Consider the following 16,067-nt stretch of genomic DNA (forward strand, 5'->3'; position numbering starts at 1 on the left):
GGAAGGGTCTAGGCCCTGCCCTATATGAAATGACAGACTATGCACACCCCCATGGAGGGCCTCACCCTCCCTGGAGAAATGAGGGGATAACGGGGGGGGGGGATGGGGGGAGGGCACGGGAGGAGGGGAGGGAAAGGGAGAGGGACCTGGAACTGACTTGTGAAGCAACCTTGTTTCTTATCTAAATTTAAACTGAAAAAAAAAAAAAAAAGAATTGGTTACATCACTTATCCCAATTCCCACAATCAACTACAAACTCTCATTCTCTCTTCTTAGGCTTCTAAAGAACTTTCTTACTTCTTTTCTAGTTAATGCTCAGCATTCACAAGGACTTGAGACTGTAGCATAAATTCTTGCACTGGGGGTGGAGGGATAAACATGATTATCTTAAAATCGAAACAAATTTTCCCAAAGTGACCACCTGTAATACACACACATTTCTACTCCCCTAAAAGCCTCCACATCCCAGTCATGGTTTATCTAACTTTGGTAACACACATTTTTTTAAACAGTCTTTTGAATGCGGATTTTAATGGCATGCCACATCCACACTTGGCTTTCTGGCAGGCATCCTTGCTGCTGTCATAGGAGTCCCAGAGAGACAACGCAAGGAAGTATTAAGTAAGCCTTGAAAGGTCAAGGTTTAGAAGACATCCCTCCTATTCCAAGTTATGACGTACTGGACAACACAACAAATATTTAAATGGGGGGAGGTTGTGTGGTTTGTTTGGTTTGTTTTTGTTTGTCTGTTTGGATTTATTTTTTGTTGTTGTGTATTATTTTAGATAAGGTCAGCTATAGGGTTGGCTGTCCTCAAACTTACTACACATCCAAGGAAAGTCTGAACTCCTGATCTTCTGCCCCCCAAGTGCTGGAATTACAAGCATGTATCACCATGCCAAGCCTTAAATAGGGAATTTAACTTGATTAATTACTAAGGTCCTAAAATTTTATCCTTTGACAAATATTTTTAAAAACCAACCAAATGAGAGAAGCTAAAGATTCATTTATTTTCTCCTGTAGTTGACACTGAGTAGTATGGCCAATCAGGAAATTTAGGTTGAAAAATTAAAAACACACAAGAAACCATTATCAAAGGAGAAACTTTGAGAACTAGGCCATGTCCATATTTCTTTGTGTAAGCATACAGCTCAGAGTTCCAGGAACATATAGCAATGGAAATTTAATACTGACACTACAATTTAAAATTTCCAAAGAAATTATAAGAGTCACTAACAGGTTATATTGTAGAGGTAAGTCCCATACAATCATCAGTAAATAGACAAATGCAAGCCAAGGCAGCTTATTAATAGACGTAGTAGCTGGTACAGACACAGCCATAATTGAAAATGTAATACAAGCTGAGTATAATACCAGTGCTTGACAGGTAGAGGCAGGAAAATCTGGAGTTCAAGAACATCCTCAGCTAGCTAATGAGTTCTAAGCAAGTCCTGACTATATGAAACCCTGTCTCTAAACTATAAAACAAAAGAGGTACAGAATTGTCATTCAAAGATTTCTATTTGGGTTTCAACCTTTCCTTCCCCTCTCCTTTAACTTACCTTCCTTTTCCCGAAGGTCCTAATGACTTGCCCTCCCACTCCTCTCAACTTCTTTCTTTTTGGGTTTTAAAAACAGGGCTTTACATAGCCCACACTAACCTTGAACTCAGAACGTAGTTGAGGATGGCCTTGAACTTTTGATCCTCTTACCTCTACCTATGTTGGGGATTCAAGCATTTACCACCATGCTCACCAAGTTTCAATGTCTAAGAATTTACTGAGTGGCTGGTACAAATGGGGCTTCATTTATGGAGAAACTCATTCAATGACATATTCTCTGAAATGTATGTAGCATGAATTCTCTTTGATCTTAATAACAAGAACTCAGAGCAGCTATCAGGGAGTGAAAGCTGAAGGATCAGAGAAGCAGAGCAGCCAGCCACTAGAGTTCTTACCTCTACCAATGCTCAGACCAAAGGGGTGATCCTGTCCTCAGACTTCACCCTCAGATTGACAGCTCTTCAGACTGTCCTGTCTCTATGAATCTACTAAATTATACCTTTTGGGGTCTATTTTTTGTAAGTATATTTTATAGTCTGAATAATTAATAGAATCTCCTCTTTGTATTTTTTCAGGAGCAATTTGTAATCCCCAACAAGGCAAAATTCCCTTTATCTCTTCAGACATTCTAAAGTATCTATATTTGAATCAGCTAATACACTGTTCTCCATGTAATGATAAACTATAGATTGAAGAAATTGCTTACATATCATTTCTAACAGCTGCTGTACAAAAATATTGGCACAGGGTGGGGTTATTTAACATTCCCTGTGGGAGAACCTCCCATTGATATCTCTCAGCAGGCTGAGAATTAGTATAGGTAGGCACTGTGAAGGTAAAGTTTTCTCTGTCTTTTTCATGTAAAGGTATAGTGAAGAAACAATCTTTTAAATCAGTAAATATGAGAGGCCACCCTTTGGGCAATAGAGAAGGCAAAGGAATTCTAGACTACAGAATGCCCATTGGCTGAATCACTTTATTAACAGCTCTTAGATCTGTTACCATTCTCCATTTTCCAGTTTCTTTTGAACAAAAAATACCAGAAAATTCCAAGGGTTGCTGAGCATTTAGTTGCTCCTGTATCAATTGTTCTAAAGTCTGAAGTTTCTCTGTTGTTAAAGGCCATTGCACAACCCATACAGGTTTGTCTATCAACCATTTTAAAGATAGGGCTGATGGTGCCTTTGAAAGATTAGCAGCTGTTCTGCCCTGTTCTTATACAAACTAAATGGTTGGTAACTGTTCTTTAGAATACCTTGTCATATTTCCCCCAGGAACATACATTAATTTATGGTTTGTTTCTAAGATTGACAGAATGTTAATCTGAGTATTCCATTGCTTAAGCAAATCACATCCCCACAAATTCATTGCTGTTAGTCACACACAACTTTAATTTTCCTCTCTGTCCTTCTGGGCCTATACATCCAACCTATCTTGCACTCTGTTTTACCTGAGATAAAGTTCCAATCCCTCAAACACTGAACATGTACCTCCTGAAGAGGACAACTTGGATGCCTAGATTCTGGTGCAATAATTGTTACATCTTTACCTATGTCTACCAGACCTTCAATGACATCATTTACTTGCATTTTTAATTTTGGTCTTTGTTCATTTATAAAGTTTGCCAAAATACTCACTTTATGGTTTTCCCTGAAATTTTTGTTTGTTCTTCTATAGCTGTTCTATCATCCAGAGCAGTATAGTTTCTTACAGTAGGCATTAGGTTCTTTAACTGTGCTGGGAAGGAGTTTACTCTAGGATAGCAGGAAAATATTGAACCAAATTTGGCATAGGGGGCCTTCGAGAGGCCCATCAAGGAGTTTCCCAATGGCAAAGGATTACTCTGACCTGTCCCTTGTCGATCTACATTCATTAGTCCAATGCTTGTCTTTGCCACACCTTCTGCATAATCTAGAAGGGAGGGGAGTTCTATTTGAATTATTCTTAGAAAAAACATTGTTTCTAGGAATACCCTGTTTACAATCCCTCTTATGCTGACCTTATTTGCCTGACATTTTGATTTTTCTTCAAACCTCTGGAAGCCATCTCTTCTATCCAAACAGCAAAATGGTCATGAGATTCAATATTGATTGTATTTAGGATCCACTCCTCCAAAGGTGCTCATCTTGCCTTTAAAGGCCTAATTATCCTTTTGCATTAAGAATTAGCATTTTCAAAAGCCAGAGATTATTATTTGTCTAGCTTCTGAATTTGGTATCATTCTATTTACTGCTGATATCAATCTTGGTAAAAAGTCCTAAGGTTTCCTTAGGACACTGTATGACTTTAGTAAATGACCCAATCTTCTTTGCTTCTTCTTCAGTTCTGTTCCAAGCATTCAAAGCTGCTGCATGGCATAAAGGGTATGGCCATCATACAGGGATTGCCTTTCTACAGTAGTATAATCTGCTTCTCCAAGAAGTTAATCTTGGGAAATTTCCATACCTCTAGCTCTACTCCATTGTCCAATGGTCTTAGCCTCTTCTTTCCACCAGGTCCCCATTGTAATTGTGGACCAGGCTCCAAGACTGCTGTAACTAAGTCTCTTCAGTGTTTAAGGATAATTGTATTACAAGTTGACCATGAGTTTAACATCTGCTTCACAAATAGTGAATGCATGCCATATGAGACTATCGCTTCCTTGGATCTCCTTAAATCTAGCATTTCCACAGGAGTCCAATCAGCTCCTATCATTTGGCAATTCTTGTAGGGTTACTGGATATATTAAGCTTGGTTATTTGAAAACCTTAGGCTGTCTGTTCCTTTCTAACCTTATAATGCAATGCTGAAATTGGTTCTCCTTTAAATTCCTCTGTCTGGGTTTGAATATATGATCTGTTTTATTACACTTTTCTAAGGTCTATATCTTGGCACTCAGAGATAAACCAAGAGTTACCAAAATGATAACAAGGATTATCAAAATGATAATTAACATTATTTCAATCCTGATTAAGTTTATTATCTTTTCATTTAAGCTGATTATCTCATTTAATTTTTCTAATTTTAAATCATGCATCCTGTAATCATATAGAGACCTAATTTTATTGTAATTGTGTTTCAAAAACTCTCTCTTTTAACAAATTCATCCCTTTAATGATTTCCAATTATCTCACCAAATCTGCCGATGATGTGGATGAAGATGTGAGGCTGACTGCTGCGTAGAACAGTAAAAGCCTGATTGGATGTCAACGCTGTTACCTAGTTTGGCAGCAGCCCAAAGAGGTCCAGAGAAAGTCCACCAGGAGAAAAGAAAGGAAAACCTAGGCAGTAGGGTGGTGACTCCAGCTGTGAGTAGAATTCATACCCCAAAAGTTAAGTGCCAGAGGTAGCACAAATTGTCTTTCATTTTAAAAATAAAAACTCAGAGTCAACTATTGGGGGTGAAAACTGAAGGATCAGAGAAGCAGTTCAGCCACTAGAGTTCTTACCTCTACCAATGCTCAGAAAAAAGGGGTGATCCTGCCCCTACAAATCCTCAGACTGCATCTCAGACTGAATCCTTAGATTGCCCTGAGCTCCTGTCTCCTCCCACTTTATATTCCTCTCTCTGCCCAGCCATATCACTCCTATTTCCACCTCTCTAGTGCTGGGATTAAAGGTGTGTGACTCCCAAGTACTGGAATTAAAGGTGTGAGCCACCACTGCCTGGCTTTGTTTCCCATTTAGACTTGATCAATCTCTTATAGGCCAGGGTGGTCTTGAACACACAAAGATCCACCTACTTCTGTCTCCCAAGTGCTGGTATTAAAGGTGGGTGCCACCATTGTCTTTTGTCTATGGCTAACTAGTGTGGGTAGCTCTGCATTCTTATCTTCAGGCAAGCCTTATTTGTTAGATCACAAATAAAATATTACCCCAAAATGATAAGGTGAAAATCACACCAGTAATTTATGCAATCAGAGTCCCAATTTCTCCATAAACAATGTGGCTTTGGTACAGTTGACATGAATTGACTCCCAGTAAGATCTTTGGTTTTCAATTACATTTTGCAATATTGAAGAAAAAAAAAAGGTCTTTAATCCCAGCACTAGGGAGACAGAGGCAAGGAGATCTCTGGAAGTTCTAGGCCTGCCACGGCTAAATAGTAAGACACTGTCCAAAAAAGAAAAACAGGTTGGGTGGGGGTAGGGCACACCTTTAATCCCAGCACTTGGGAGGCAGAGGCAGGCGATCTCTGAGTTCAAGACTAGTCTACTGAGTGAGTTCCAAGACAGCCAGGGCTATACAAAGAAACCCTGTTTCTAGCGGGGAGGGGGAGGAGAACTTATATTGCATGATAGCATCATCAAATTAGAAATTCTCAAAGTCCTGGCACGCGCGCGAGCGCACACACACACACACACACACTCATACTCTCTTACACATACACATGTGCAGGCACACCCATGTCAGGTAGGGTGATCAAGGTAACTTACTTTTGTTCCCCCTAAGAACAGCCTTTGGGACGACATGGAACAAGGTTCAGAATGAGGACTATGTCCTTACAGACTTCCAGCAGATCTGCCAATTGCTCTTTTTTTGTTTCCAAAGAATCAACAGAAGCTTTTAACCTCAATACTACCATCCATGACACTGATTTCCATACAAGAAGACAGAGTTAAAACTATGTAACAATTTCACACTATTTCATGTTTCCTACACAAAAAGAGACAGTGACTGTGGCGTTTTGAGCAGGAATGGCCCCCACAGACTAGTATGTTTGAATGCTTGGTCCATAGGGAGTGGCACTATTAGGAGGTGTGGCCTTGTTAGAGGAAGTGTGTCACTGTGGAGGCGGGCTTTGAGGTCTTATATGCTTAAACTATGCACAGTGCAGCTCATAGTCTCCTTCTGCTGCCCTGGATCAAGATGTAGAGCTCTAAGCTCCTTCCCCAGCATCGTGTCTCCCTGTGTGCCACCATGACAACAATGGACTAAACCTCTGCACTGAAAGCCAGCCCCAATTAAATGTCTTCCTTTATAAAAGTTGCCATGGTTGTGGGGTCTCTTCACAGCAATAAAACCTTAACTAAGACAGTGACTAAAAGAGTTACCCCATAGTTTAAACTTGTGATTTGTTTGTTTTATGAGACTACAGCGCAGGCTAGCCTGGAATGAAAGAGAGAGAGAGAGAGATAGAGATAGAGATAGATAGATAGAGAGAGAGAGAGAGAGTAATCCTGAACTCCTAGTTGTCCTGCCTTTACCTCCCAAGTGCTAAGATTGTAAGCACACCCCACTGCCAGCAAAAAAGCTTTGTTTTTTCTTTCTTATTTTGGCACTGATTAAAAGCATGGCTCTACAGTAGGCATAAAGTGCAAGTTCAGGGCCAGTCTGGGCTACACAGCAACACCCTTCTAAAACACTACACTTTGCCACAGCATGCTACAGTATCTCTAGTATACATGAGAATTCGTCCATGGGCGGAGTCTGTTCTATGTCCCCTTGTAGTCCTTTCCCTGGTAACTTACAGCCAGGTCTTGAGACCTAGCCTAATCCACTGGATTCCTATAAAACTTCCATAATTATTTGATTCTAAAAGCCTTTGCATTATTGCTATTACTTCTTCCAATAAAGTCCTGACTAGGAGTAATTCAGAGGAGAACTTTCCACAGTACTTAACATTAGGGAGAACTTGAGAATGCTGTTATATACACTTAAAACTAACACTTCTTACCAAATTTGTCAATATTTAGCCGATTGAGATTTCAACAGCCAATGTATACTGAGCTCATGGTCTCAATGTGAATTCTCAATGGGCAAAAGTTGGCTGGAATGTGATATGCATCTTAGAGAAGTAACAATTATGAAAAGCAAAAAAAATAGAATATTTCTGGAGTATATGAAAAAATGCAAAATGTAAAAGTATTCTTTCAAGCAAAACAAATACAAAGAATACCATAGAACATGTTGTTTTGGCAAAAGTGACCCAGCATCATCAACACAGGCATGAGAGACTAAAGGAAACCCAGGCTCTGGGGACTGAGTACCCCTCTCTTACTACGGAAGTAATGAAGATGCACAGGAATTGAGTTAGAAGATTTCATGTCCATCTTGTACCATCCATAAACTTTAGCAAACACTAAAAAATGATCAAACAACAACAAAATAACCCTCTCAGAGACAGAAGCTCAAGGAGCAGACTGTATCCACCAACTGATGGCCAGCTCATCATTCCCAAAGATACTGAAATAGCTACATGATCTCAGTGTGCTTAGAATTTGAAAGACACATAGAGACCCTCAGAATGGTCCAGCGTTTGACATCCATGGTAGGCTTTTCTGCAATACAGCTGCTAACAAAAGTAGGCTGTGTCCCACCCCTGTTAATAGGATCGTTTACCTTTGCACCAAGGTTGGGAAAGCACCAAACTCCGCATGTGATGTGTGCCCAGTTAAACTTCAAGGGGTTCATGCTAAGAGACTGAAAGTCCTTATGAGACTGTCTAAAACCAAGAGGCAGCCATCAGGGTCTAAGGTGGTCCCATGTGTACTAAGTTCGTCTGTGACAGGATAGAGAATGTTTCCCTACTGAGGAGGAGAAAACCATAGAACAATGAAAGCACTGAAGGCACAAACACAGAAAGAAAAATGAATATGAAGTTTCTATAGAATAAAACTCAAGGTACATTTGAAAAAGAAAAGACTTTGTTATGCTCATGAGGTGTTACAGGTTTGTGAAATGCTTTAAATACCAACACATGGCTCCTTCATGTTCTTCACATAAAGGACAATGCATGCAGTGTGCACAGGTTTGAAATGCATGCTCTATTTAGGTATGTTTCTTGACACAGAGTCTCACTCTAGCCATGGCTGACCTGCAGAAAGAGCTTAATGTAATCCATGTCTTCCCAATTTCTCTTACAGCTCATTAAAAATGCTTACCAAGTTCTCTGTATTAAATCCTAAGGGATACATTTCCTCACAAGGGGGCAAAATTCTCACGACAGAAAGAAGCATCTACAAACAGCGCACATGGAAGGCAAAATATAAAAAGGACAGGTAGAAGGGGAAAGTAATCTCATGTAGTATGACCAGCAAAAGCTGTGAAAGAGGCCACATTGGAGAGAACTCTGGGAAAAGATCCAGGCATTTTAGAGCTGTAAATGAAGCTAAGATAGACAGATTCGGGACATAATAAATATGCCAGTTTAGATAAAGTACAAGTTGAGCAATGTATTCAGAAGTGTATCAAGAAAGGCAATTTTTGCTAGCCCATGGAATTTTTATTTAATTTAGCACGGATAAAAACTCTTAAATTTTACACTGGGCAGTGGTGGTGCACGCCTTTAATCCCAGCACTAGGGAGGCAGAGGCAGGTGGATCTCTGTGAGTTCAAGACCAGCCTGGTCTACAAGAACTAGTTCCAGGACAGGCCCAAAGCCAGAGAACCATGTCACAAAAAAACAAAACCAAATAGAAAAACAAACAAACAAACAAACAAACAAAAACTTCTTAAGTTTTGAACGTAAAGTAAGATTAGTCCATGCTTCAGAAAACACAATCTCTACTTGTGGGTTGCACAAACAGAAGTAAGGCAAGAGAGTTGGTGCAGACCAATCAGGAGACAGGGACAACAGAAAAGGGAGAGTGCATGGTAGAAACATTTAAATTTACATGCTAAATTAGGTTGTCCCCATAAGAAGCAATTTCAGTACTTAAGCATGTATTAGCTCTTATTCTGGCTATCAAGGACACACAACTAGAGACAGAAAGGACAAATACAGTAAAAATAAATAAAAACTTCGATAAAGCCGTTTTTAAAAGTAAAGGTGAAGGTGATTCAGAAGAGCAGTCCTGGGTTAGAATGGGAAAGAAACATTTGCAATGGGTCATCATCACATGGTTCAGGTAAGTTGTGTTGTGTAACAGTTTCCTCCAAGATTGAAACATTCCATCTTGGAGACAAGCTTCTTAGGCAGGAAGTACACAACTCAAAACAGCTTCAGAAGTCCCTGAAACTGACCAGATTCACTAGGCCCCTCCCTGCAAAAGCAGACAAGCTAAGCGATGAGAGTCACTGGCAGATGGACCAAGGAGTAAAGACGCAAAGAGAGTCTCAGAGGACCCAAGCTGCAAAGAAGACACTGAGGCCAAACGGGCTGCCTAGAAGAAGCAGAAACCAGCTGAGCTGCCTGGAAGAGACTGCACCAACTGAGTCACTTAGTCTCTTTGACTTGATGAGCTGCCTGCAGGCTGTGAAATGTGTTCCAGATTCCTAGCCTTTGTGAGCTGTTACCCATGTTGGGGTGAGCTTTGGTGATGCAGCTGTCTTTGAGTCATTTATGATCCTGTAAGCAATCCCAATAAAACTCAATGGTTGGCTGTTTAATTTTAGTGGTGTCCTGTAATGGCTAACATATTGCTGGCTAACTCTACTTTAAAAATTTTAAATCTAAAGCCAGATGGTGGTGGTACAAACTTTTAATCCCCTGCACTTGGGAAGCAGAAGCAGGTGGATCTCTGTTGAGTTCGAGGCCAGCCTGGTCTACAAAGCCAAGTTCCAGGACAGCTAGGACTGTTACACTGAGAAACTCTGTCTCAAAACAAAACCCACAAAAATCACTGTGCTTAAGAGAATAAAGCAAAATTAGACTGCCAAAGGTTAAGGGCTGCTAAGGGTTAATTTTTTACTGTTCTCCCTGCTTCTGTAAACAGAAGCTCATTTTTCAAGAGAGGACCTTCTGCTCACACCTAAACAGAATCTAACTTTGTGATCTTTGCCTTTGTAAACCCGACTGAGGTGTCTGGATGCTGCATTCAGGAATTCTCAGTCTTGGAGACCTCGAACCAATATACGAATTAAACCTCTTCTTTGTTAAAATGTATTCATGGTCAGACTGGTGAATCTGTGAACGACCCCAGACCTAGGCTACTATGTGTTGCATCACCCCAGGAAAAGCTTTGTCACTAACACATGGACTCATGAATCACACAGACTCATGAACAGCGTGGACTCATAGATCACATAGGATAATGAATAGCATGGGCTCATTTATCCCATGGGCTTGTGAACGCCTTTGACTTATGCACTTGGCTAATTTCCACAAGTGTGGGGTGGTATACTGTTGTAGAAAAAGAACATTCAGTCTTCAAAGTAGATGGTGCTAACAGCTAATGGTTTCTGAGACTCGATTAGATGCCAGGCATTCTTCTAAACATGGTATGTGTCCCATTAAATTCAATCCTCACAAAAGAATCATGTAGGCATATTCTCATTCATCAGTTTACAGGGGACAACCTCAGAGAAATCCCTAAAGCACTGTCCTGCCCATAGATATTTCCAATTGCCTTTCAAAATAAATTCCAGAAAATCCTGTCTTACCCAAACAACTAACATTATCTTCAAACTTTATGCTTCCACACAGTACAAATATATTAAGAGCAATGTCAAAAAAATTATAAGTTAAATACTTATTTTTCTCTGGGAAAAATAAGCCTGCAGGAAGTTCATCATTTTCTAATTTACATGCTGACTTTAGCTTGTATCTACTTACTGACATGGCTGCATAATCATTGGTGTTTGCCTTAGTCGGAGAAGGAAGTAAGCAAGGCAATCAAATGAAAAAGGGAAACACATTCTAATTACAACAGAAGTAAGATCTCATCCAAAGAGCAAAACTAAATACACAATAAAACAAGTAGAGTCTGTGTTGCTATCATGGAAAGGCATTAGTTACCACACGCACGTGATGGTCATTTCACTTTGAAGACTTATAGGTGAGTTTTACACTCACATTAATCAGTTTTCTCCATACTTACATATAACAAAGTTGGCCTGTCAACATTAACATAATGAGCTTTCACAGTTACTCAATGTGTGCTAAACTGGCAGACTTAACAAAAGCCAGTTCTCTAAACAGGGTTCTTTGCTCCAGAGCAATAGTAATGTTAAGAATTTTTAGTATAATTCTTTCTGGTCACATAAAAGAAAAGATAATAAATCCAATGGTTCTACTCTTGGTTTTAAAGTTCCCTCTACAATTTTCAGTGAAGAGAACAGGTGTAACTCACAAAAACTGAACCAACAAAAGGTAAAGAAAGTCCTGAGTCTGCTTCCCAGAACCCAGATGATGACTCACAACTACCTAAAACTCCAGTTCCAGAGACTCCTACATTCTTTGGTGGTCTCTGTCTGCACTACCCATATGTGATGCACTTACACACACACACACACGTGGGCAAAACACTCATGCACATAAAAAAATCAAGATGGCAGAGCAGACAGCATGTGTGTTTTGCATTCTAATATACAAGCAAAATAGAAAGTACCAAATTACTTTTTAAAAGACTCATTATTCAAAAGCAGAGGGAAAGTGAAAAATGCTTTCTGGAAGACAGAAGGCGACGGAGCATAGCAGGGACAGTCACTGTGCGTTCACTGAACATGACCAGAGAACTGCAGTGCAGCTAAAAGCCAGATCTACAGGCACAGAGAAGGCAAATATGAGAGCAACAGAAATGAGAGTGGAGAACAGGGAAACAGCCTGGAGAACAATTGGGGACAGCTGAAGCTGGAGACACAGGGAGAACAAAGGAGGAGGAAGTATAAGAGGGAAAGGGGTAAGGAGATGGAAGGGGATGGAAGGGGAGAGTGTGGTAGGCATAAGAAAGGGGGAAGGCAGGAAATAACACATGATTTGGGGAGTCAGTGCAAAATGAAAATATGCAGTCCTTCATTCAAAATTTAGGAACTTGAAGCTAACAACAGTAGACTATCAAATCCCACCCAGAAGCCTCCCACCTGGGGAGCAACTGCACAGGTCACATCAGAAGAAAGTGGCTCCAGAAGCTGGATACAGGGCCCAGCGGTTAAGATCAATCACTAGCTGCTCTGACAGAGAACCTGTTTGTTCCTATCTCCCACAGTAGCCATCTTACAACTGCCTGTAACTCCAGCTCCAAGAGATCAGATGGCCTCTTCTGTCCTCTGTCGGGACCCACACATCACATATACACACAAATGCACACACATAACATCTAAATAAATAAAAAAAATCGCCGGGCAGTGGTGGCACACGCTTTTAATCCCAGCACTCTGGAGGCAGAGGCAGGCAGATCTCTGTGAGTTCCAGACCAGCCTGGACTACAAGAGCTAGTTCCAGGACAGTCTCCAAAACCACAGAGAAACCCTGTCTCAAAACAAAAACAAAAACAATCCACAAGTTTTTAAAAAAGAAAATAAATCATCTCTGAAAGATCAGATCTTAACTCCATGACTAGCTTCATTTCTGCTTGTTCTAAGGAGAAGAGCCCTGAGAAAAATGCTAATCAAACAAAAAGTATACATAAATACCCTAGTCATATTCCTATGTAGGGAAAAAGGCTTAGCAAATGCATGTATATAAACACATGTACACACACACACACACACACCATATTTATATGTACCTATAAAGGAAAGCCATGTAAACTCTGCAAGTCGTCTTTGCTAAAAACAAAACAGAAACTACAGGATTTCCAGTGTGGGGAAAATCTTCCTCCATGGAAGTTTATGAATAAGAAGACTCAAGGGACACAAGGAACATACTATATTCCAAAGACAGACAAAGAAGAGGATCAGGAATCATGAAAGGTGAGGTACAGGAGCAGAGAAATTAGGAAACACAGAGGCTACGCAAAGAAAAGTGGGTAACAACCTGAGACCCAACCCTGGCTTTCCGTTTTTGAGGACCCAAAGCCAAAAGCACAAGGTAAGCCAGCCATTCTAGTGAACACTAGCAGTCCTGGTCACAGGATAAGCCCACAGTTCCCTCATGCCTTAAACCCAAAGATCAGGAGCAGACGGGGAACTGTGGTGTGACCCTGGCAGCACAGCAAGTGAAGAATCCATTTTGTCACTGTGGTGGTGTGAAAGAAAATGCCCCCCAAAGAGAATGGCACTATTAGGAGGTATGGCCTTGTTGGAGGAAGTGTGTCACTGTGGGGGCGGGCTTTGAGGTCTCTTTTCTCAAGCTTCCCTCAGTGTGGCAGTTGACTTCCTGTTGCCTGCAAGATAAAGCCTCTCAGCTCCAGCACCACGTCTGCCTGCACGTCACCATGCTCCCCGTCACAATGGACTGACCCTCTGAGACTGTAAGGAAGCCATCCTCAATTATGGCTTATACGGTTTCCTTATACGGTTGTCTTGGTCATGGTGTCTCTTCACTGCACTAAAAACCCTAGACAGTCATTCTTGTAACTTGGGGAGTGCTACAGCCAGGCACTTGAAAGGAGTATTGTTTGCATTAGATAACGGTGGGATAACTATGATTTAAATACCTGACATATGTACAACTATGTCATTTTATAGAATGAGTATAATTTAAAGTTTTTTTCTTCTTGTACCCTTTCCTTAAACTATTTTATTCAACTATTTACAACAAGAGTCATTGATGTTGGAAACACTGGGGTTGCTTTTTGCTGTTGCTTTTTCATTTGAAACAGGGGAAATGACTAGCAGTATTTCTTTAGGTTCCATGTTAAATACTTTATTTTTAAATTTAGTGATATCTTATGTAATAGGACGTGTTGGCTAGTTTTCTGTCACCTTGACACAAGTTAGAGTCATCTGAGACAAATAAATAGATAAATAAAATAATTTAAAATATCTAATTTTTTTTTTTTTGGTTTTTCGAGACAGGGTTTCTCTGTGGCTTTGGAGGCTGTCCTGGAACTGGCTCTGTAGATCAGGCTGGCCTCGAACTCACAGAGATCTGCCTGCCTCTGCCTCCCGAGTGCTGGGATTAAAGGCGTGCACCACCAACGCCCGGCTAAAATATCTAATTTTAAATGTAAGCTAGAAAAAACTATTGATTATATTGACTTTCACACAAACTCCTATTAAAGAGTATTTCTATTTAAACCTATACTGTTAATTTCAGGGGTTTGATTTACTTTTAATGGAAAGTTATAGTAATTTTAGTTAAAATGTACAATGAATTAAACCTCAATCAACTTCAGCTAGATTCTTTATCAAATTAAAGTAATGAAAAAAATGTGCAAACTACAAGGTTGTTTTAAACAAGGAAGGACCCAAAATTAAATTCTGAAATGTATTTTAGAAAGCAAACTTAGAGTATCTGACATCGATTATACTTACAGGCAAATGAGTAAACACTTGAAAAATGCTTCTCAAAAAATTAATAAGATCCATCAGATATCCACTCGCTCTTCCGTCCGACTCAGCCATCGTCCAGTCATAGTCAGCCAGCTGAACAAATTCATCAATTTTTTGATTGAGTTTGGTGTATATTTCTCCTTCTGCTGCATGTCGAGCATCCTGAGGGGACAAAATAACAGCAGTAAGAAACAGTTACAGAAGCAGGTGTCCCTAAATTTAAGTTTTCTGATGTTACTGGGAACACAGAAAAGGTGCTCTTGTGACACAGCAGAGCCATCTATCTGGTGTCAAGTCTGCTTTCCTTCCCAATTCTACTGTCAACCTTTGTTCTTAGGAGACTGACTTCCTTCCCTTTCCTACTGCTGCGATAGACCACCCTGCAAAACCAACTTAAGGGAGAACGTGCTTACTCCAGTTCACACACATGAATGCCTGCTGCTGTTGCTCACCAGCCTTTCTTTACTTACATAAACCCAGATCCCAGCCAGAGACAAGTGCCACCCACAACACCTTCCCTCCTTCCTCCATTAACACAGACAAAGTAGCCCCCGTGGGCATGCCCAGTGGTCCATTTCCCAGATGATTCCAGATTGGTCCAGCTGACAATGCTAACCATCACAGGACTGGTTATTTGGTAGCCTGTGAACCCCTAATGGCTTACATGAAGGCCCCTCAGAAGAACAGAAGCCACAAAGCAGAGGTTGCTGAGAATGCAGACCACACAGAGTCACTACAGGAAAGTTAGTTGGATATCACAGAGAAAATGGAATACAGTTGTCTTTACAGGGGGTTGCTTTCAGAATTTTCCTCTCATTACAAATAATAAATTGAGTTCCCTTATAAGATAGTATAGCATTTGCTTATAACATACAGTCTCCTGTATACTTTATCATCTCTTTATTATTTACAATTCCTAATACAGTGTAAATACATGCAAATTGACTCCAAATAGAGTAAACACATGCAAATCAACTCTAGCTACAATCTTTATTTAACCTAAATTAGGGTTTTCTGATGCAAAAATGCCTTTCCCCATGGGTACTGTCAAAATCATTAGAGTTGGTTGTTTAATTATTTTTTAATAAAAAGAATAGCTGTGGTGGTAGGTTATAGTTGTGATTCATAAATGGTTAACCAAAATTTAAAAAGAAAACATTGGAAAATAACTCTTCCAGAGACATCTTTTAAAAACTCTGACATACATTGTCTAGCAATCAGGAGGTAGGACAGGGAGATCTCTGTGAGTTCAATACCAGCCTGGTCTATATAGTGAGCTCCAGGTCAGCCAAGAATATGTGCTGTGGTAAGACCCTGTCTGGAGAAAAACAATAACAATGCAAATACACAATAACAACAAAAGTCTAACATGTTCTTGGAAAAACTAGGAGGCCATATGTATCTCTTGAGCAATGTGCATGTCCACAA

At 40.2% G+C, this 16,067-nt stretch overlaps 1 protein-coding gene across 4 annotated transcripts in view; it reads right to left on the reverse strand.

Moving 5' to 3' along the window:
- Positions 1-16,067, reverse strand: part of Exoc6 (exocyst complex component 6) — a 145,052-nt gene that overhangs the window by 47,637 nt on the left and 81,348 nt on the right. For all 4 annotated transcript variants that reach the window (XM_021224794.2, XM_005063646.4, XM_021224805.2 and 1 more), the window contains exon 18: positions 14,622-14,801. In XM_021224794.2, the coding sequence (XP_021080453.2) occupies positions 14,622-14,801 (180 nt within the window). The remainder of the gene's footprint in view (positions 1-14,621; positions 14,802-16,067) is intronic.

Source organism: Mesocricetus auratus, unplaced genomic scaffold (genome assembly GCF_017639785.1).
Source record: "Mesocricetus auratus isolate SY011 unplaced genomic scaffold, BCM_Maur_2.0 Super-Scaffold_4256, whole genome shotgun sequence".
NCBI lineage: Eukaryota > Metazoa > Chordata > Mammalia > Rodentia > Cricetidae > Mesocricetus > Mesocricetus auratus.